The 24,017-nt window shown below is 34.7% G+C and overlaps 1 protein-coding gene across 4 annotated transcripts in view; it reads right to left on the bottom strand.

The window, feature by feature from the left end:
• bptf (bromodomain PHD finger transcription factor) overlaps nucleotides 1-17,004 on the bottom strand; it is an 89,846-nt gene extending 72,842 nt beyond the window's left edge. For all 4 annotated transcript variants that reach the window (XM_072915717.1, XM_072915718.1, XM_072915720.1 and 1 more), the window contains exons 1-2: nucleotides 16,239-17,004; nucleotides 10,191-11,007 (exon numbers count right to left, since the gene is read on the bottom strand). In XM_072915717.1, the coding sequence (XP_072771818.1) occupies nucleotides 10,191-11,007; nucleotides 16,239-16,752 (1,331 nt within the window). In that variant the 5' untranslated portion in view covers nucleotides 16,753-17,004. The remainder of the gene's footprint in view (nucleotides 1-10,190; nucleotides 11,008-16,238) is intronic.
• Nucleotides 17,005-24,017: the final 7,013 nt, after the last annotated feature.

Genomic DNA, 24,017 nt, shown 5'->3' with positions numbered 1-24,017 from the left:
ACTCACACAATCTTGTTTTTTGCTGATGTGAATTTGTTTTTTCGCTCTTATGAAATAGTTTTTTTTGCTCACGCTCTCTCTTTCACGGGAACTTGGTTATTTGCTCTCGCCAACTTGATTTTTTCGCACACGCTTACGTGAACTTGGTTTTTCACTCACACGATCTTGTTTTTTTGCTCATGTGAACTTGGTTTTTCACTCTTGCGAATTTGTGTTTTTGCTCACGCTCTCCTTCACATGAACTTGGTTTTTCACTCACACAATCTTGTTTTTTGCTGACGTGAACTTGGTTTTTCGCTCTTATGAAATAGTTTTTTTGCTCACGCTCTCTCTTTCACGGGAACTTGGTTATTCGCTCTCGCCAACTTGATTTTTTGCTCACGTGAACTTGGTTTTTCACTCACACAAACTTTTTTATTTCGCTCACGCGAACTTGTTTTTTGCTCACATGTACTTGTTTTTTTACTCACGCAAACTCGGTTTTTCGCTCACGCTCTCGCGAACTTTGTTTTTCACTCAAGTTTTTGCTAACGTGGTGTTTGACTCACGCTCTCGCTCGCTCTTCTTAACGCAAACTTGGTTTTTCGCTCTCACTCTCGCTAACTTGCTTTTCGCTCACGAGAACTTGGTTTTTTGCTCTTGCGAATTTGGTTTTTCGCTCACGCTCTCGCCAACTTGATTTTATATATATATATATATATATATATATATATACACACACACACACACACACACACACACACACAAGTATACACACACATATATATATATATATATACATATACTGTATATATATATATATATATATATATATACATACACACACATATATACATACATATATATATATATACATATACTGTATATATATATATATATATACACACATATACAAACCCCGTTTCCATATGAGTTGGGAAATTGTGTTGGATGTAAATATAAACGGAATACAATGATTTGCAAATCATTTTCAAGCCATATTCAGTTGAATATGCTACAAAGACAACATATTTGATGTTCAAACTCATAAAAATTTTTTTTTTTGTTGCAAATAATCATTAACTTTAGAATTTGATGCCAGCAACACGTGACAAAGAAGTTGGGAAAGGTGGCAATAAATACTGATAAAGTTGAGGAATGCTCATCAAAGACTTATTTGGAACATCCCACAGGTGAACAGGCAAATTGGGAACAGGTGGGTGCCATGATTGGGTATAAAAGTAGATTCCATGAAATGCTCAGTCATTCACAAACAAGGATGGGGCGAGGGTCACCACTTTGTCAACAAACGTGTGAGCAAATTGTTGAACAGTTTAAGAAAAACCTTTCTCCATCAGCTATTGCAAGGAATTTAGGGATTTCACCATCTACGGTCCGTAATATCATCAAAGGGTTCAGAGAATCTGGAGAAATCACTGCACGTAAGCAGCTAAGCCCGTGACCTTTGATCCCTTAGGCTGTACTGCATCAACAAGCGACATCAGTGTGTAAAGGATATCACCACATGGGCTCAGGAACACTTCAGAAACCCACTGTCAGTAACTACAGTTGGTCGCTACATCTGTAAGTGCAAGTTAAAACTCTCCTATGCAAGGCGAAAACCGTTTATCAACAACACCCAGAAACACCCTCGGCTTCGCTGGGCCTGAGCTCATCTAAGATGGACTGATACAAAGTGGAAAAGTGTTCTGTGGTCTGACGAGTCCACATTTCAAATTGTTTTTGGAAACTGTGGACGTCGTGTCCTCCGGACCAAAGAGGAAAAGAACTGTCCGGATTGTTATAAGCGCAAAGTAGAAAAGTCAGCATGTGTGATGGTATGGGGGTGTATTAGTGGCCAAGACATGGGTAACTTACACATCTGTGAAGGCACCATTAATGCTGAAAGGTACATACAGCTTTTGGAGCAACATATGTTGCCATCCAAGCAACGTTACCATGGACGCCCCTGCTTATTTCAGCAAGACAATGCCAAGCCACGTGTTACATCAACGTGGCTTTATAGTAAAAGAGTGCGGGTACTAGACTGGCCTGCCTGTAGTCCAGACCTGTCTCCCATTGAAAATACATACATATATACATACATACTAGGGCTGCAACTAACGATTAATTTGATAATCGATTAATCTGTCGATTATTACTTCGATTAATCGATTAATTTTCGGATAAAAGAGACCAACTACATTTCTATCCTTTCCAGTATTTTATTGGGGGAAAAAACAGCATACTGGCACCATACTTATTTTGATTATTGTTTCTCAGCTATTTGTACATGTTGGAGTTCATAAAAAATAAAAAAAATAAAAAAATAAATAAAACAATTGCTTCCGCGCATGCGCATAGCTCCAAGGATTCGATGACTAAATTAAACGCAAACTATTTTTATAATCGATTTTAATCTATTTAATCGATTAGTTGTTGCAGCCCTAATACACACACACACACACACACACACACACACACACACACACACACACACACACACACACACACACACACACACACACACACACACACACACACACACACACACACACACACACACACACACACACACACACACACACACACACACACACACACACACACACACACTTATATTCGTAGCGACACAAAGGGGAATTTTTACAGCACAAAGGAATGAAATGATAACTTCACTCAGGGTATTATAATCAGAAGGAGGTTACATTTTAAATAAAAATGTTTACATTTAATATTTTTCTACTGGCCCTTATTTTGGATCGCTCATAAAAAATATCACTACTAATCAATATCGACCAATATAAGTTGACATTAACATAGTTGTGACGTCATCACTTTTGTTTTTCCGAAGACCGCGAGTCAACATCGCGGGTGCAAACATGTAAAGTGTGGGAATATTTCCTCCTATTTTTGTTAAAATGATGAATACCTTGCAAATTGTTTAAGAACAACATTTCTCAGGCAGCTATTGCAAGGAATTTACGGAATTTCACCATCTGCGCTCCGTAATATCATCACAAGGTTCAGAGAATGTGGAGAAATCACTGCACGTAGGCAGCAAGGCCGGAATCCAACATTGAATGCCCATGACCTTGGATCCCCCTCAGGCAGTACTGCATCAAAAAGCGACATCAGTGTGTAAAGGATATCACCACATGGGCTCAGGAACACTTCAGAAAACCACGGTCAGTAACTACAGTTGGTCGCTACATCTGTAAGTGCAAGTTAAAACTCTACTATGCAAAGCTAAAGCCATTTATCAAAAACACCCAGAAACGCTTTGCTGGGCCCGAGTTCATCTAATATGGACTGATGCAAAGTGTCCTGTGGTCTGACGAGTCCACATTTCAAATTGTTTTTGGAAACTGACGTTGTGTCCTCCATCCAAGCAACGTCTTATTCATGGACGCCCCTGCTTATTTTAGCAAGACAATGCCAAGCCACATTGTGCAAGTGTTACAACAGCATAGCTTTGTAGTAGGGATCGGCCGCCGATATTTGCCAAAAAATGCGTATCGACAAGGCATAGGAAAATGCCGATCCAGATCCAGTTGTTTAAAAAAGTCCGGTCCGTGTTTTCCAACGCACCGATTCAAATAATACATTCCACTTTTCTGCTGCTCCCTAATTTCCGTTCCGCATTTTCCAGCACACCCTCAACACATCCACAGGTCTGTGTCCTAACCGTTAAGAGGCCATGTGAATTAAAAGTTACCAGTAAAAAAAGTCAGCTGTCTCTGTGCGATATAGAAAATGACTATATCGTGATATTCGAGTCATACTTGCCAACCTTGAGATCTCCGATTTCGGGAGGTGGGGGCGTGGTTAAGAGGGGAGGAATATATTTACAGCTAGAATTCACCAAGTCAAGTATTTCATATATATATACACATATATATATATATATATATATATATATATATATATATATATATATATATATATATATATATATATATATATATACACACATATATATATATATTTATATATATACATACATATATATATACATATATATGTGTATATATATATATATATATATATATATACACACACACACACACATATATATATATACATATATATATATACATATGTATATATATATATATATATACATATATATATACAGATGTATACATACATATATATATATACATACATACATATATACATATATATATATACATACATATATACATATATATATACATACACACACACACACACATATATATATATATATATATACATATATACATATATATATATATAAGTATATATATATATGAAAATATGCAAACAAAACTGTCTTTAGATAATTGATACTTCAAACTTGCATAAATAAATCTTAAGGAATATAACATAACTTGGCTTCTGAGAGCTTCAAAATGTAATGAATAAAATGCCAAAGTTGTTGATAAACAAGCAATTATTTTAATAATTAAATATAGTCATTTTAAATGAATTATTATGATAATTTAAAATGAATTATTTCAAATATGTTTATTTTAATGTATAATTCTACGGCTGGATGTTATAAGGAGTCAGAAAAAATAAAAATAAAAATACAATTAATTTTGATGTTTTTAGCAAAATATAGTAAAAGTGTATTTAGTTTTGTTTTTTTAAATTAGTAAATATATTTATTTTTAGGTAAGATAAACATAATAATACAATTTATCTCTAGTCTGGATGATTTAGTTCTGGTCACCCTGTTGTCCTCTCGTCTTTTCCCTAAAGATGGCTCCATGAGCTGGGCAAACGCCTGGAGATGCTCTACGTCAACAACACGGTCAGCGGCCCGTCGGTGCGCAGCTCGTACATCGCCGCCCTCTACTTCACCCTCAGCAGCCTGACCAGCGTCGGCTTTGGCAACGTGTGCGCCAACACGGAAGGAGAAGATCTTCCCCATCTGCACCATGTTCATCGGCGGTATAACGTGATTGGGCAGGCACGCTGTTTATATCGTGAGAAAGCGGACGTGAAAAAAGGCTGTCCTCACTTAGGTCCGCATGGCTGAAAATCGGGAGATTTTCGGGAGAATATTTGTCCCGGGAGGTTTTCGGGAGAGACGCTGAATTTCGGGAGTCTCCCGGAAAATTCGGGAGGGTTGGCAAGTATGATTGGAGTATACGTTCGCACGCAGTTGCTTTTAGCTGCGGGCATTACACGACAGGCCCTTCTCACAGACAGCAAGCGCACCTTCTTACATACATCACATACTGTCACGTCATACGTCACATACGTATACACCCTCCCCGAGCAGAGAGGTAGCAGTATGGCTAACGTTAACTGTGATGCTAGCGCAGCCGTGCGAGTGGTAATACGAATGAAGGAAGAATTAATTAATTCCCCCCAAAAACAGCAGGGGGTCCATCGTCTGGCGGTGGTTTGGCTTCAAGTGGGAATATGTCGAACAGACAACCGTAGTTTGTCAAGTGTGGAGCAAAAGCATTGCTATAAAAAGTAGCATTGCTGCTAATATGTAGCATCATTTGAAAAGTCTCCTGCTAGAGAATGAAGAGTGTTTGAAACTCCGCAGTCAATATCTCCATTCGGTGCCACACGTCCACACCATCAAAATGCCGAGGCAAACATTTCCAGATCAACACCGTATGAAAAAAATAGTGATTTTTTTTAGTTGTTATTTCCTTCTCTGCATGAAAGTTTAAAAGTAGCATATATTAATGCGGTATGAAGAATAATGTTTTAATTTAGACACATAGAATCATCATACTGCTGTGATTATATGCATCAAGTGTTCATTCAAGGCTAAGGCAAAATATTGAGATATATATTGTGTATCGCAATATGGCCTTAAAATATCGCAATATTAAAAAAAGGCCATATCGCCCAGCCCTAGTTCAATGATGCCATTTCTGTTTGTCATGTTTAATTTTGTCTATTTTGTGTTTATCCTTGAATAAACAGGTCAGTTTCTTGTTACCAACCATTGTGTATTATTCAAACTCCCCTAATTCAGCTGGCTAGTTGTTATCAAGAGTACTAAAACCCTTTTCAACATGAATCTGACAACTAAGTAGGCTAAATAACTTTAAACTTTAATACATGCTCGGATAGGCCAGTATCGGCCGGTATCGGATCGGAAGTGCAAAAACCCTGGATCGGGACATCCCTACTTTGTAGTAAAAGAGTGCTGGTACTAGACTGGCCAGCCAGACCTGTCTCCCTTCGAAAATGTGTGGCACGTTATGAAGTGTCAAATCATCGGCGGTCACTCGAAGGAGTATGACGATCCTCCTGGTAGGGGTGTATCCCTTTATGAAGGATGCCGAAAATGTGTGGCACATTATGAAGTGTCAAATACCACAACGGAGACTGTTGAACAACTTAAGCTGTACATCAAGCAAGAATGGGAAAGAATTCCACTTCAAAAATGTGTCTCCTCAGTTCCCAAACCTTTACTGAGTGTTGTTAAAAGGAAAGGTCATGTAGCACAGTGGTAAAAATGCCCCTGTGACAACTTTTTTGCAATGTGTTGCTGCCATTAAATTCTAAATTCATGATTATTTGCAAAAAATAAAAGTTTCTCAGTGTGAACATGAAAGATCTTGTCTTTGCAGTCTATTCAATTGAATATAAGTTGAAAAGGATTACCGTATTTTCCGCACTATTAGCCGCACCTAAAAACCACAAATGTACTCAAAAGCTGACAGTGCGGCTTATAACCCGGTGCGCTTTATATATGGATTAATATTAAGATTCATTTTCATAAAGTTTCGGTCTCGCAACTACGGTAAACAGCCGCCATCTTTTTTCCCCGTAGAAGAGGAAGTGCTTCTTCTTCTACGCAAGCAACCGCCAAGGTAAGCACCCGCCCCCATAGAACAGGAAGCGCTTCTTCTTCTACTGTAAGCAACCACCCGCCCCGGTAGAAGAAGAAGAAGCGCGCGGATATTACGTTTCATTTCCTTTGTGTGTTTACATCTGTAAAGACCACAAAATGGCTCCTACTAAGCGACAGGTTTCCGGTTCATGAAAAGACGCAATCTCTCCATCCGCACACAGACTACTATTTCACAGCAACTGCCTAAAGACTTTCAAGAAAAGCTGGCTACTTTCCGTGCGTATTGTAAAAACAAGATAGCTGAAAAAAAGATCCGGCCAGAGAACATTATCAACATGGACGAGGTTCCACTGACTTTTGATATTCCTGTGAACCGCACTGTGGATACAACGGGAGCACGTACGGTGAATATTCGCACCACAGGGAATGAGAAGTCATCCTTCACTGTGGTTCTAGCTTGCCATGCTAATGGCCAGAAACTTCCACCCATGGTGATATTCAAAAGGAAGACCTTGCCAAAAGAGACCTTTCTAGCCGGCGTCATCATAAAAGCTAACTCGAAGGGATGGATGGATGAAGAAAAGATGAGCGAGTGGTTAAGGTAAGTTTACGCGAAGAGGCCGGGTGGCTTTTTTCACGCAGCTCCGTCCATGTTGATATACGACTCCATGCGCGCCCACATCACGCTGGTTTTTAATATATTATTAAAGTTTGACTGACCTATCTGACTGTTTTTTTGACATTCCTTTAGCGCAGTTAGATGCGGCTTATAACACGGGGCGGCTTATAGGTGGACAAAGTTTTGAAATATGCCGTTCATTGAAGGCGCGGCTTATAACCCAGGGCGCCTTATGGTGCGGAAAATACGGTATGTAGATGTAGATGCTGTATCGGGACAGATCCATTAAGAGTTTGAGCAGAAATATGTCATATAGGAATTAACTATACACAATAACACATTAACAAAATAATGTGTCTCATGAATGGTTTTTGAAGTGTTAACTTTGTAATGTAAAAAAACATGGTGTTTACGTTTTGATTTCAAAATAAAACACAAAGCAGTTTGGCTAATGACGATGAAGTCTAATAAACAAGCTCTGTTCTTCTCTTGGTTCAGTGCAACAGTTTGGCCAACAAAAATAAAGGAGTGATCCCTCCACATCGAATACACAAACTTCACAGCCTTTGTTCAAGTTAGATGAGATGACAAAACCTTTTAGCTAGTATTAATGTTATTTGAACACTGATACAGTTTGCAGTCAAATAAAGGAGGAGTGAACATCCCGGTAAACAAAGTACCGTAAAGACTTTATAAACAAGTTGTGACAACGTTCACAACACATCACGGGGACGGCGTGGCGAAGTTGGTAGAGTGGCCGTGCCAGCAATCTGAGGGTTGCTGGTTAATGGGGTTCAATCCCCACCTTCTACCATCCTAGTCACGTCCGTTGTGTCCTTGGGCAAGACACTTCACCCCTTGCATGGCAGCTCCCGCCATCAGTGTGTGAATGTGTGTGTGAATGGGTGAATGTGGAAATAGTGTCAAAGCGCTTTGAGTACCTTGAAGGTAGAAAAGCGCTATACAAGTATAACCCATTTATCATTATTATTTATCACCTGCTGCATGTTTCCTCACCTCATTAACTCTCAGTCACAGCAGCTGATGGACGCTGTATTGAGAAAATAAAATAGTTTTCTCCTTTGCTGTATACTTTTAGTGTGGGGACAATATTGTCCACACCTGTCTCCATCTAAACACAGCAGTGCGCTCTTAACGAGGGAAAACGAGGTTAAACCAAGCGCTTGGCTCCGTTTACTCAGAGGGGAAATCTCCGGAGCAAAGTCTGTGCAGTTAGTCCGCCATGCTTATCAAGCCAAACGATGCTTGTGCACATGCGCATGACTTCCTGTTGCCTAAAATGCATTAATAAATTAAATTTTTTCTGTAATGAAAAAGTTAGACGGTGTTCCTAACTAAGGCTGAAACGGTCATCGGTTACGTAAATATGTCGACGTCGTTTTTGTGCGTCGACGCGTCGCATATTTACGTCACACTACTGTCATGGCGGAGCGCAAAGCAGACGATGCGAGCGAGGAGAAAAAAGCACGCCAAAAGTCGTCAAAAGTGTGGGAGTATTTCAATAAACGGCCTAATAATGTTGTATGCACACTGTGTCGAGCGGAAATGGCCTATCATAGCAGCACAACGGCTATGAAGGAACATTTGAAAAGAAAACACCCGACAGCGTTCTTGCCATCACCATCAACTAGTCAATCGTCCGCGTGAGTATACGTTGTCATCATTACACAAAAACATGAATGTGTCATTTGTATCTGCGTTGTAAATTCATAAACTAAAAACACTGTTTCGCTCTGAGAGGCGCGTTTGGCGTGCCTGTTCAGTGTTTACAAAGACGCGCTCCTCTTTAACGCTAACGTTAACTAATTGTGCAAGCAAATACCTTTTACAACATTAACAGTTACATATACTATGTACAAACCAACAATTAACTTTCACTTTAATCATACTATCATTGTTGCGTTATTAAGCAAAATAAGCAATACTTTTACTTTTGTTGAAATGTTTACACTGTTACAGAATATTTCCTTTTGCACTTTTTTGTATTGGATGTTTATCTTTATTTTTGCACATTTTAAAGCAAAATAAGCAATACTTTTACTTTTGAAATGCTTATACTATTGCAGAATATTAAGATTTGCACTGGATGTTTACTTTTATATTTGCACATTAAAAAGCAAATAAGCTACTTTTAATTTTGTTAAATGTTAAAAGTTTTAAATGTTTACATTGTTACAGAATATTTTGTCATGTTGTTGTCAATGTTGACTGAGTGGCCATACTTTTTTTTTTGTAAATAAAAGCCATGCCTTTTGAAAAAACTGGCCAACATTTATTTTTTCATCTTCATTTTAAATTAAAAAAAATAATCGGTAAAAGGAAAAATAATCTATAGATTAATCGAAAAAAATAATCTATAGATTAACCGATTAATCGAAGAATTTTTTTTTTTTATAGATTAATCGATAGAAAAATAATCGTTAGCTGCAGCCCTATTCCTAACCGTCGGGAATTGTATCGCAAATGATCATTATATTGTTTACTGTTACATCCCTCGTCTATTAACGGGTAAAAAGTCAAGGGCGGTCACGGCATGTTCTTGCCGCAGATGTTGGTATATTTTTTAGAGCATTACGGCACGTGACAAGGGCGGTCGCGGCAGTTCCCGTGGTTAAATTCGAGCCTTGGTATTTTTAAACTCAATGGCACTCACCTGACTAAACTGAAAGATGTTCACACATGTATCGGTTGGTCTTACTCACGGAAGATTAGAGCATCCCTAGGTTTAGGGACACAGGAAGGATCTGGACTTACACAATAATCCGTCTGCTCAGGAACCAGTACTTCCTCTGGTGGCGGTCGTATCCGATGGGCACCTGGCGTATGTAAGGCCGGTTCTTCTGCGCGTCCGTCACGCAGTCCGTAACTCCGGGTACTCGGTGCGCCGCGCAGATCTCACACTGCCACTCGTCTTCCGGGACTTCCTCCAGCGGCGGCTTGACACACTCCAAGTGGTAGACCGCCGAGCAGGTCTCGCAGCAGAGCAGGTCGCCCAGCCGGTGGCAGACGCGGCAGTGGTCGTCGTACTGCATGACGCCGTCGGACATCAGCTCCTCGCGAGCGATGTTGGTGGTCAGGAACTGGTCGACCAAGAACTGAAGCACCTTGATTTTACCCTCCACCGAGCCAAAGGGGTAATCGTCCGCCTCCTGGTACTTGAGGACGTGGTGGTACTCCGTGTCGCTCTCGCAGTACGCGCGCAGCACCTCGGCCCACGTCATGCCGTCGATGAAGTACAGGGTGGAGTTGACGCTGTCCTTGAGGTCGGCGGGGCCGAAGGTGGTGTTGGAGGAGTCCTCCTCGCGCAGGATGGCCTTCATGAGAGAAATGTGCGTCTCGGCGAGTAAAGTGCACTGCTCCTGGCCCACCAGCGCCGCGCAGAAGTCCTCGAAGCGGAAGGGCGAGAGGCGCAGCACCGTGCTGAAGTTGCTCAGCACCTCGTAGATGGACGTGGCGTTGAGCAGTTCTTCGCTCGGCAGCAGGAGGTCCTCGGAACACTCTGGCAGCTCCAGAGGGGGAACGTTCTTCTCCTCCAGGATGGGGGTGCGAGGTCGGGGGGCCTTTTTCTTCCCTGTGGGGGGGGAACAGTGTTAGTAAATCACTCGGCTCTTTCCTGTAACAATAATGCATTGTTTCAGTTTTGGTAAATACGCTGAAACGTCACTGCAGAGTTATTGAGACTGTTTAGCTGATTGGAGAGCTAGCTTCCGCAGCTAGTGGGTCCATGACATGACTTCTGTTTTGTTTGAACAGCCGTTTTACTGCAGTGGAAACAAGATATGTAAATAAACATTTACAAAATATTTCTGCGTATATAACTTATTTCACAACGTATACATCTGCGGCCAGGGCCGGCCCGTGGCATAGGCCGTATAGGCAAATGCTAAGGGCGCTGTCCATCAGGGGGCGCCACGCCAGTGCCACAAATGTTGGAGGGAAAAAAAAAAAAGTTGGTACTATTATTTCTAAATACAAAAAATAATCCCACGCTAATTAAAATGCAAAGTAAAGCCTATATAATAGAAATATTATTTGTTACAACATTATGCCCCCCTCACGGTGCGCCCCCTCCCTTCCCGTATCATGACTCTTTTTGGACGTCACCACATCAAAAAATCAACACAAGATGTCAAAACGGCCAAAACTGTCAGGTGCCCAGGGAAGAAAAAAGAGAAAAGAAGAGGAGGAGAAACGAGAAAAGACAGAGGTAGCAGGTAGGTAACGTTAGCCTACATGAAATTATTTGTCTGTTACAGAATGTGATAGTAACCTGGCTTTTTAGCATTAAGCTAATGTTACATGATTCGGCAATTGCTAATCAATAAATAGCTAGTTCTGTTTTAACGTCGGGTTAATATTGTGGAGGGGGCTAAATTGTTATGGAAAATAATAATGTAACGTTAGGTAATTACAGTACTCCCACCTTACATTCCTCAGGGACATTTGTATTAGATCTTTTAAGCAGGTGTTTTTTGTTTAAATAATAAATGATAAATGGGTTGTACTTGTATAGCGCTTTTCTACCTTCAAGGTACTCAAAGCGCTTTGACACTACTTCCACATTTACCCATTCACACACACATTCACACACTGATGGAGGGAGCTGCCATGCAAGGCGCTAACCAGCAGCCATCAGGAGCAAGGGTGAAGTGTCTTGCTCAGGACACAACGGACATGACGAGGTTGGTACTAGGTGGGGATTGAACCAGGGACCCTCGGGTCGCGCACGGCCATTCTTCCACTGCGCCACGCCGCACACATTGTTATTGCCTTCTGGTTAGCTAATGTTTGCCCTGCAGGTAATAGTCACTTTTCCACCCCTTTATATATTAGGTATAGTTGTAAGCCTAGTTGTTAAAGTGCACATCATTAATGTTAATTAAGCAATATGTATGTAAAAAATATTGTATTTCATATATTCATTTTTTATTTTTTGCATTCATTTATTTATTCTTTTTTTTCTTTTTTATCTTGTTAACTATTCTGATTGTTAATTTGCTTTCTTTAAGTAAAAAAAAGGTCAAAGACAAAGCTATTCGGTTTCTTGTGAGTATATACACTTCACTGCCGATGTGGGGGGGCGCCACCTAAAATCTTGCCTAGGGCGCCAGATTGGTTAGGGCCGGGCCTGTCTGCGGCTATTTTTTAAATCACGCTATTTTGAACTTTCATTGCAGATCTTTTTGCTAAAAACCAGCCCAATTCCAACAGGTTTTACATCCTGTGCAAACACTTTGGTCTCCGTGCTTCCTTGGACACACAACAACACTTCCTCAGTCTTTCAGGCACGGATGGTGTGTTTGAGATCATGGGAAAAATAAACGTGGAATCAAAACCACACGGACATAAAAGCAGACATTACCACCAACACAGAGTCATGCTCGCTGCAGCTTTTTTGTCAGGGTCATCGAGAGATAGAAGTAGTCTCTAAACACCAGTACAGTCTATAATAACACCAGAAAAATATTCTACGTTTGTTGCTAGTCCTTTTTAGTGAAGAAAAAGTCAATAAAATTCCTGAGACACTTTAAAAATTCTCAACAAAGTATAATAAGCAGCAACAATTAAAAATATGGCAGCACACTTGCTACTTCCTACAACAAACGTGTTGAGTTCCTGCTTCCTGCAACAAACGTGTTGAGTTCCTGCTTCCTGCAACAAACGTGTGTGTTTGCATGGTCGACTTCGTAATACGCAAACAATTTTTGGACAAATGGGGATTCACAAGCTTATTGTACCTGAATACACTGAGAACGAACTGCTTGCTATAGAAGTCGAGCGAGCGTGAAGAGAGGGTGAAACGTCGCAGTAGACTCGCGGTTAGTTGTAAATGTGACGCTCGGAGCCGAACTACGCAGACAGAAAAGGAGTAGTTGTTGGGCGATGTTGTCATTTTTGCATCCGGCGAGGAAGACCCTGCTCAAAGAAACTGCATCACAATGAAAGACAAGGTGTTTGTGCAGCGATGGAAACCTTTTTTTTTCCACCTACCCAAAATCAACTGGAAAAATCCCCGGCCAGCTGGACCAAATGGTCCATCGAGTGAGTCACTAGGATATTGATCATGATGCATGTCGTTTGTAAGTACACCGACATACGCTGTGGAGCTAGCTGTGTACAAACAACTTGAAATGTGGGCTAACACTTTCCATGTTTTCCAGTCAGTACAGCTTACAGAAGTATTGTTAACGGTTTTTGGAAAGCGATTTAGGCCATTCGTATTTTTTGTTTGTCAAATCCGATCTTTTTAAGTGGTTGCATACAAAAAGTCCACAAAAAAAGTGATTTCTAATGTAAATGCAACCTGACCTTTATGCGCATGGACTGCAGTGTTTACAGAAGCAAACATGGCGTCCACTCCAGTTGGTCCCAGTACTGACAATTTCAAGGATTTTGTGCAATCAAAGTCAATATTTTCTGAACCGGATTGTTGCATGTAGAACATTGAGATGAAGAGGACAAGTGTTTGAGTTCTGGCAGTTTCACGATGTTTGCTATAGGAGCGTGTCTGTGGGCGAGTCGTCGGTAACAGGAGTGGTGGAACTTTCACGTGAGTTCCTAAAACATTATTTTCACCTGTTTTCTGCTCTGTTGTTGACTATTTAATATACACACACACATATATATATATATATATATATATATATATATAAGAAATACTTGAATTTCAGAGAATTACAGCTCTATATACAGGTAAAAGCCAGTAAATTAGAATATTTTGAAAAACTTGATTTATTTCAGTAATTGCATTCAAAAGGTGTAACTTGTACATTATATTTATTCATTGCACACAGACTGATGCATTCAAATGTTTATTTCATTTAATTTTGATGATTTGAAGTGGCAACAAATGAAAATCCAAAATTCCGTGTGTCACAAAATTAGAATATTACTTAAGGCTAATACAAAAAAGGGATTTTTAGAAATGTTGGCCAACTGAAAAGTATGAAAATGAAAAATATGAGCATGTACAATACTCAATACTTGGTTGGAGCTCCTTTTGCCTCAATTACTGCGTTAATGCGGCGTGGCATGGAGTCGATGAGTTTCTGGCACTGCTCAGGTGTTATGAGAGCCCAGGTTGCTCTGATAGTGGCCTTCAACTCTTCTGCGTTTTTGGGTCTGGCATTCTGCATCTTCCTTTTCACAATACCCCACAGATTTTTTATGGGGCTAAGGTCAGGGGAGTTGGCGGGCCAATTTAGAACAGAAATACCATGGTCCGTAAACCAGGCACGGGTAGATTTTGCGCTGTGTGCAGGCGCCAAGTCCTGTTGGAACTTGAAATCTCCATCTCCATAGAGCAGGTCAGCAGCAGGAAGCATGAAGTGCTCTAAAACTTGCTGGTAGACGGCTGCGTTGACCCTGGATCTCAGGAAACCGAGTGGACCGACACCAGCAGAAGACATGGCACCCCAAACCATCACTGATGGTGGAAACTTTACACTAGACTTCAGGCAACGTGGATCCTGTGCCTCTCCTGTCTTCCTCCAGACTCTGGGACCTCGATTTCCAAAGGAAATGCAAAATTTGCTTTTGTCAGAAAACATGACTTTGGACCACTCAGCAGCAGTCCAGCTGGTGTCGGTCCACTCTGTTTCCTGAGATCCAGGGTCAACGCAGCCGTCTACCAGCAAGTTTTAGAGCACTTCATGCTTCCTGCTGCTGATCTGCTCTATGGAGATGGAGATTTCAAGTTCCAACAGGACTTGGCGCCTGCACACAGCGCAAAATCTACCCGTGCCTGGTTTACGGACCATGGTATTTCTGTTCTAAATTGGCCCGCCAACTCCCCTGACCTTAGCCCCATAGAAAATCTGTGGGGTATTGTGAAAAGGAAGATGCAGAATGCCAGACCCAAAAACGCAGAAGAGTTGAAGGCCACTATCAGAGCAACCTGGGCTCTCATAACACCTGAGCAGTGCCAGAAACTCATCGACTCCATGCCACGTCGCATTAACGCAGTAATTGAGGCAAAAGGAGCTCCAACCAAGTATTGAGTATTGTACATGCTCATATTTTTCATTTTCATACTTTTCAGTTGGCCAACATTTCTAAAAATCCCTTTTTTGTATTAGCCTTACACAATATTCTAATTTTGTGACACACGGAATTTTAGATTTTCATTTGTTGCCACTTCAAATCATCAAAATTAAATGAAATAAACATTTGAATGCATCAGTCTGTGTGCAATGAATAAATATAATGTACAAGTTACACCTTTTGAATGCAATTACTGAAATAAATCAAGTTTTTCAAAATATTCTAATTTACTGGCTTTTACCTGTATATATATATATATATATATATATATATATATATATATATATAAATAAAAGTATGTATACAACCCCCTTTTGAATATCTCCCTAATTCTTAGGTCTCAAGGTTTGCAAGTATGCTCCCTAGGACTCAACTTGTTGACAAATGATATCCATGCAAGTATCAACTCTGATTACCCAATGGAAGTCACTAGTTTGGGGGTGTCACAAGTTCACAACAAAGCTGGAAGCTAACGTAATAGCGGAGATAAAGTGGCACGCTAGTGAGTTACATTTCGGCACTAGTGAAAAAAGTTAGTATAAAAATTAAGTAAAGTGTGACATGTGGCATGGTGCTCGTTAGGATGAAGTTGAGAGTGCAGATGTTGTCAGTATCAGACTCGTATCAGTATCAGTATCAGACTCGGGAAGGAAGCTAGGCTAACGCTAGCATCCACCTCCACCTCCACCTCCACCTGCGGCCTGTCTTCATACAAAGTGGGCATTCTCCATTTTGAATAGTCGGTAGAAAAGTGGTTACCGGGAGTGCTGGCGTGCGTGCTGTGACTGCGGAAGCTGGAGTCCGTACAGTCGCTAGCATCATCCCCGTCCTCCAGCACATCATCCAGGCAGTCCGAGTCCGCTTTGAGGGCCTCATCCTCGGACGGAGCTTCCTCCTCCTCGGCCGGCTCGTCCTCCTCCTCCTCCGACCTCAGGCTGACGGCGTCGTCGTCCTCGTCGCTCTCATGGTCGTCGTAGACCACCGCCTTGTTGTACCCGGGCGCCTTCCTCCCTCCGCGGCCGCCGCCGCCGCCTCCGCCTCGTCCTCCGCGGCTGCCGCCTCTGCCTCGTCCTCTCCCCCGCCTCGCTATCACGGAGCCTCGCTTCCTTTTCCTGCTGGGCTTGGCCGCTTCCCGCACCGGGCTCTCCGCGTCTTCGTCCCCGCTGTCGCGTACGCGGGGCTTGATGTTCCTCCGCGGCCTTAGGCCCCGAGTAGTGGCCGTGGTGTCCTCGGTCGGCGGCGGTTTGGGCGGCCTGCCTCTTTTGCCTCTCATTCTCGGCCAAGTCTAGTCTAGTCGAGTCCTACCCGATCCCGACGATTGCGTCCGCTTAGCGCACCGAAGCAGTCCCCCCGCGATGCCGGAGCGGTCGGGGGTGACGCCGATCATCCAAGCCCGCGGCCCCCCTTGTGTATTTTCGGGAGTGGAAGCTCACAACGTTAGCCCGGCGCCCCGTTTTGGTTCGCCGAGAGCCGCCATTTTTCTTCTGTGTCTCTCTGGCTCCACAAACACAAGGCCTGTGCGCGGTGGTCACGTGGTGCGGCTGCGAGCCGCGGAATGGCAACAATGACTTCAAACATAATAAATATTTATTTCTAATGTTAATCTTGTTGTTGTTTTTTAATCTTATATCATTGAAAAACATTTTTGTTTTTTTAAGACGTTATTAAGTTCCATAGCACATCCTTAAAATGACATTTATTTTATTATTTTTATATTGTATTGTTTTATATGATATATCATTGAAACAACTGAACAACATATTTGTGTTTTATATCATATAATTAAAAATACTGAAATTAAATGTAAATATTTATTTGTCATATTAAAATGGCATTTTTTAAAATATTGTTTTATAATAATTAATGTTACATATATCATCAAAATGACTGAAATAACATTGTTTTAAACATTGTTATACATCACATCATTAAAATGACTAAAATAACATTTATTTTATTCATTTTTTTTAAACATCTTTTTTTATCATATAATATTGAAACAACTGAAAAACATGTATTTTTTTTAATATTTGTGTTTTATATCATATAATTAAAAATACTGAAATAATTTTTTTTTTAATTTTGTCATATTAAAAAGGCATTTATTTTATTATTTAAAAAATGTATTGTTTTATAATGTCACATATATCATCAAGATGACTGAAATACATTTTTTGTTTTTAAACATTATTGTTATACATCACATCATTAAAATTAGTAAAATAACATTTTATTCATTTTTTTAAACCTCTTTTTATAATAATTAATGTTACATATATCATCAAAATGACTGAAATAACATTTTTGTTTTTAAACAGTTATATATCACATCATCAATATTGTTTTATAATAATTCATGTTACATATATCATCAAAATGACTGAAATAAAATTAATATTTTTAAACATTATTGTTATATATATATATATATATATATATATATATATATATATATTATTGACATTTATTTTATTCATTTTTTTTAAACATCTTTTTTATCATATAATATTGAAACAACTGAAAAACATGTATTTTTTCATATTTGTGTTTTATATCATATAATTAAAAATACTGAAATAAACTGTTTTAAATATTTTTTGTCATATTAAAAAGTCATACATTTTTTAGATATTGTTTTATAATTTATAATTCATGTTACATACATCATCAACATGACTGAAATAACATTTTTGTTTTTAAACATTATTTTTATATACTGTATATTATTGTTATATTACATTGTTTTATATCATATATCAATGAAACAACTGAAAAAACATGTATTTTTAAACAGATTTGTGTTCTATATCATATAATTAAAATACTGAAATTAAATGTAAATATTTCTTTGTCATATTAAAATGACATTTATTTTATTATTATTTTTAATATTGTTTTATAATAATTAATGTTACATATATCATCAAAATGACTGAAATAACATTTTTTTAAACATTGTTATACATCACATCATTAAAATGACTAAAATAACATTTATTTTATTAATTTTTGTTAAACATCTTTTTTATCATATAATATTGAAACAACTGAAAAACATGTATTTTTTTTTTATATTTGTGTTTTTATCATATAATTAAAAATACTGAAATAAAAAATTTAATTTTTTTGGCATATTAAAAAGGCATTTATTTTATTATTTAAAAAAATATGTTTTATAATAATTAATGTTACATATATCATCAAGTTGACTGAAATAAAATGTTTGTTTTTAAACATTATTGTTATATATCACATCATTAAAATAAGTAAAATAATATTTATTTTATTAATTTTTTAAAAACATCTTTTTATAATAATTAATTTTACATATATCATCAAAATGACTGAAATACCATTTTTGTTTTTAAACATTGTTATATATCACATCATCAATATTGTTTTATAATAATTAATGTTACATATATCATCAAAATGACTGAAATAAAATTAATATTTTTAAACATTATTGTTATATATATATTATTGTTATATTACGTTATTATTGTTCTATATCATTAAAATTACTAAAATAACATTTATTTTATTCATTTTTTTAAAACATCTTTTTTTATCATATAATATTGAAACAACTGAAAAACATGTATTTTTTTATATTTGTGTTTTATATCATATAATTAAAAATACTGAAATAAACTGTTTTAAATATTTTTTGTCATATTAAAAAGGCATACATTTTTTATATATTGTTTTATAATAATTAATGTTACATACATCATCAACATGACTGAAATCACATTTTTGTTTTTAAACATTATTTTTATATACTGTATATTATTGTTATATTACATTGTTTTATATCATATATCATTGAAACAACTGAAAAACATGTATTTTTAAACAGATTATTGTTTTATATCATATAATTAAAATACTGAAATTAAATGTAAATATTTATTTGTCATATTAAAATGGCATTTATTTTATTATTATTTTTAATATTGTTTTATAATAATTAATGTTACATATATCATCAAAATGACTGAAATAAAATGTATATTTTTAAACATGATTGTTATATATATATATTATTGTTATATTACGTTATTATTGTTCTATATCATTAAAATTACTAAAATAACATTTATTTTATTCATTTTTTTAAAACATCTTTTTTTATCATATAATATTGAAACAACTGAAAAACATGTATTTTTTTATATTTGTGTTTTATATCATATAATTAAAAATACTGAAATAAACTGTTTTAAATATTTTTTGTCATATTAAAAAGGCATACATTTTTTATATATTGTTTTATAATAATTAATGTTACATACATCATCAACATGACTGAAATCACATTTTTGTTTTTAAACATTATTTTTATATACTGTATATTATTGTTATATTACATTGTTTTATATCATATATCATTGATACAACTGAAAAACATGTATTTTTAAACAGATTTGTGTTTTATATCATATAATTAAAATACTGAAATTAAATGTAAATATTTCTTTGTCATATTAAAATGGCATTTATTTTATTATTTTTAATATTGTTTTATAATTAATGTTACATATATCATCAAAATGACTGAAATAACATTTTTGTTTTAAACATTATTGCTATACATCACATCATTAAAATGACTAAAATAACATTTATTTTATTGATTTTTTAAAAACATCTTTTTATAATAATTAATGTTACATATATCATCAAAATGACTGAAATAAAATTTTTGTTTTTAAACATTATTGTTATATATCACATCATCAATATTGTTTTATAATAATTAATGTTACATATATCATCAAAATGACTGAAATAAAATGTGTTTTTAAATATTATTGTTATATTACGTTATTGTTCTATATCATTAAAATTACTAAAATAACATTTATTTTATTAATTTTTTTAAAACATCTTTTTTTATCATATAATATTGAAACAACTGAAAAACATGTATTTTTTTATATTTGTGTTTTATATCATATAATTAAAAATACTGAAATAAACTGTTTTAAATATTTTTTGTCATATTAAAAAGGCATACATTTTTTATATATTGTTTTATAATAATTAATGTTACATACATCATCAACATGACTGAAATAACATTTTTGTTTTTAAACATTATTTTTATATACTGTATATTATTGTTATATTACATTGTTTTATATCATATATCATTGAAACAACTGAAAAACATGTATTTTTAAACAGATTTGTTTTATATCATATAATTAAAATACTGAAATTAAATGTAAATATTTCTTTGTCATATTAAAATGGCATTTATTTTATTATTTTTAATATTGTTTTATAATAATTAATGTTACATATATCATCAAAATTACTTAAACATTTTTGTTTTAAACATTATTGTTATACATCACATCATTAAAATGATTAAAATAACATTTATTTTATTCATTTTTTTAAAACATATTTTTTTTAATCATATAATATTGAAACAACTGAAAAACATGTATTTTTTCTTTACAAATATTTGTGTTTTATATCATATAATTAAAAATACTGAAATAAAATGTTTTAAATACTTTTTGTCAAATTAAAAAGGCATTCATTTTATCCATTTTTTTAAACATTGTTTTATAATAATTAATGTTACATATATCATCAAGATGACTGAAATAACATTTTTGTTTTTAAACATTATTGTTGTATATCACATCATTAAAATGACTAAAATAACATTTATTTTATTAGTTTTATAAAACATATTTTTATAATAATTAATGTTACATACATCATCAAAATCACTGAAATAATTTTTTGTTTTTAAACCTTATTGTTATATATATATTATTGTTATATTACGTTATTATTGTTCTATATCATTAAAATGACTAAAATAACATTTATTTTATTCATTTTTTTTATCATATGCTATTGAAACAACTGAAAAACATGTATTTTTTTATTTGTGTTTTATATCATATAATTAAAAACGCTGAAATAAACTGTTTTAAATATGCTTTGTCACATTAAAAAGGCATTCATTTTATTCATTTTTTTAAATATTGTTTTATAATAATTAATGTTACATGTATCATCAAAATGACTGAAATAAAATGTTTTGTTTTTTAAGACGTTATTAAAATGACATTTATTATTATTTTAATATTGTATTGTTTTATATCATATATATCATTGAAACAACTGAAAAACATATTTGCGTTTTATATCATATAATTAAAAATACTGACATTAAATGTAAATATTTCTTTGTCATATTAAAATGACATTTATTTTATTATTTTTAAAATATTGTTTTATAATAATTAATGTTACATATATCAGCAAAATGACTGAAATAACATTTTTGTTTTTAAACATTATTGTTATATATCACATCATTAAAATTACTAAAATAACATTTAATTTATTCATTTTTTTAAAAACATCTTTTTATAATAATTAATGTTTCATATATTATCAAAATGACGGAAATAACATTTTTGTTTTTAAACATTATGTATGACATCATTAAAATGACTAAAATAACATTTATTTTATTCATTTTTTATAACATCTTTTTATAATAATTAATTGTACATATATCATCAAAATGACTGAAATAACATTTTTGTTTTTAAACTGTATTGTTATACATCACATCATTAAAATGACTAAAATAACATTTATTTTATTAATTTTTTTAAAACAACTTTTTTTATCATATAATATTGAAACAACTGAAAAACATGTATTTTTTAAAATATTTGTGTTTTATAATCATATAATTAAAAATACTGAAATAAACTGTTTTAAATATTTTTTGTCATATTAAAAAGGCATTAATTTTATTCGTTTTTTAAAAAATATTGTTTTATAATAATTAATGTTACATACATCACCAAAATGACTGAAATAACTTCTTTTTTTTTGCTCAGGCATTTGTTGACAAAGTGGTGACCCTCGCCCCATCCTTGTTTGTGAATGACTGAGCATTTCATGGAATCTACTTTTATACCCAATCATGGCACCCACCTGTTCCCAATTAGCCTGTTCACCCGTGGGATGTTCCAAATAAGTCTTTGATGAGCATTCCTCAACTTTATCAGTATTTATTGCCACCTTTCCCAACTTCTTTGTCACGTGTTGCTGGCATCAAATTCTAAAGTTAATGATTATTTGCAAAAAAAAAAAAAAAAGTTTATGAGTTTGAACATCAAATATGTTGTCTTTGTAGCATATTCAACTGAATATGGCTTGAAAATGATTTGCAAATAATTGTATTCCGTTTATATTTACATCTAACACAATTTCCCAACTCATATGGAAACGGGGTTTGTAATATAGTGAATTGTATCATATGATAATAGATTAGATCAAATAATAATAAGTATACCTGCACTTGTCACTTTCAAAAAACAAACAAAATTATGGCTAGTTGAGCAACAATCTTGTTCCCATGTTTAATTTTTACTCATTTTTACTAATTGGTCTGTGTTATTATTATTATTATTGGCTTTTTAACTCTAGTTTGCACTTTGTCTATATTATTACTATTATCATTATTATCGACTCATTCTATTTTTTATTTTCCTATTTTAATGATGTTGGATCTGTGTTGTTGTTGTTGTAATATTATTGAGCTTTGGCTACAAACACTATGATGCATACATTGAATAACTCTTTCATGTTTTTGTATCTGTCCCTATTTCAAATAAACCTCTATAATAATATAACAACATATTAGCATAGCATATATGTCAATAAACACAAAATAGTGTCAATTCAGACAATATTACAGTATATTATTGTTGTATATTATAGAAAATAATGAATCAGTATAACTAAACAAGCAGTAGAAAAATAAATGTTATTGTCATAGAATGTATTCCTATGCTTATACAGAAGACGGCCAGCAGGTGGCAGTAGAACTACATGAAAAACATCAACTGATAGTTACTTCATGTAAAAAATGATTGCTTTAAAAATACGATTATGTGTATTATAATATATTATATCACATTATATTCTGCTGTATTACATCACATATAATAATAAGTTATATTACATTATGCTATTATTTTATATTAAATTACATTAAATGATATTGTAATGTATTGTATTATATTAAATTATACAATTTATCATATTATATTATTGTTATATTGTTTTGTATTGTCTTATTATATATTACTTTATACTGTATTATGTTATATCATATTATTGTACTGTATTATATTATCCATCCATCCATTTTCTACAGCTTGTCCCTTTTTTGGGGTCGTGGGGGTTAGGGGGTTGGAGCCTATATCATTAAATTACATTAAATTATATTGTTTTACATTATATTGTAATGTATTGTATTATATTCAATTTATCATATACTATTTTACATTATATGACATATTATATTGTATTATATTATAGTATTTTGTACTGTATTATATTATATTATTGTATTGTATCATATATTATATGACATATTAGATTGTATTTTATTATTGTGTAATATTATGTAACATATGTTATATTGTATTATAATATATTATTGTATTGTATAATATATTATATGACATATTAGATAGTATT

This window comes from Nerophis lumbriciformis, linkage group LG22 (assembly GCF_033978685.3).
Source record: "Nerophis lumbriciformis linkage group LG22, RoL_Nlum_v2.1, whole genome shotgun sequence".
NCBI classification, from domain to species: domain Eukaryota; kingdom Metazoa; phylum Chordata; class Actinopteri; order Syngnathiformes; family Syngnathidae; genus Nerophis; species Nerophis lumbriciformis.
This window is presented reverse-complemented; position numbering and strand designations above follow the sequence as displayed.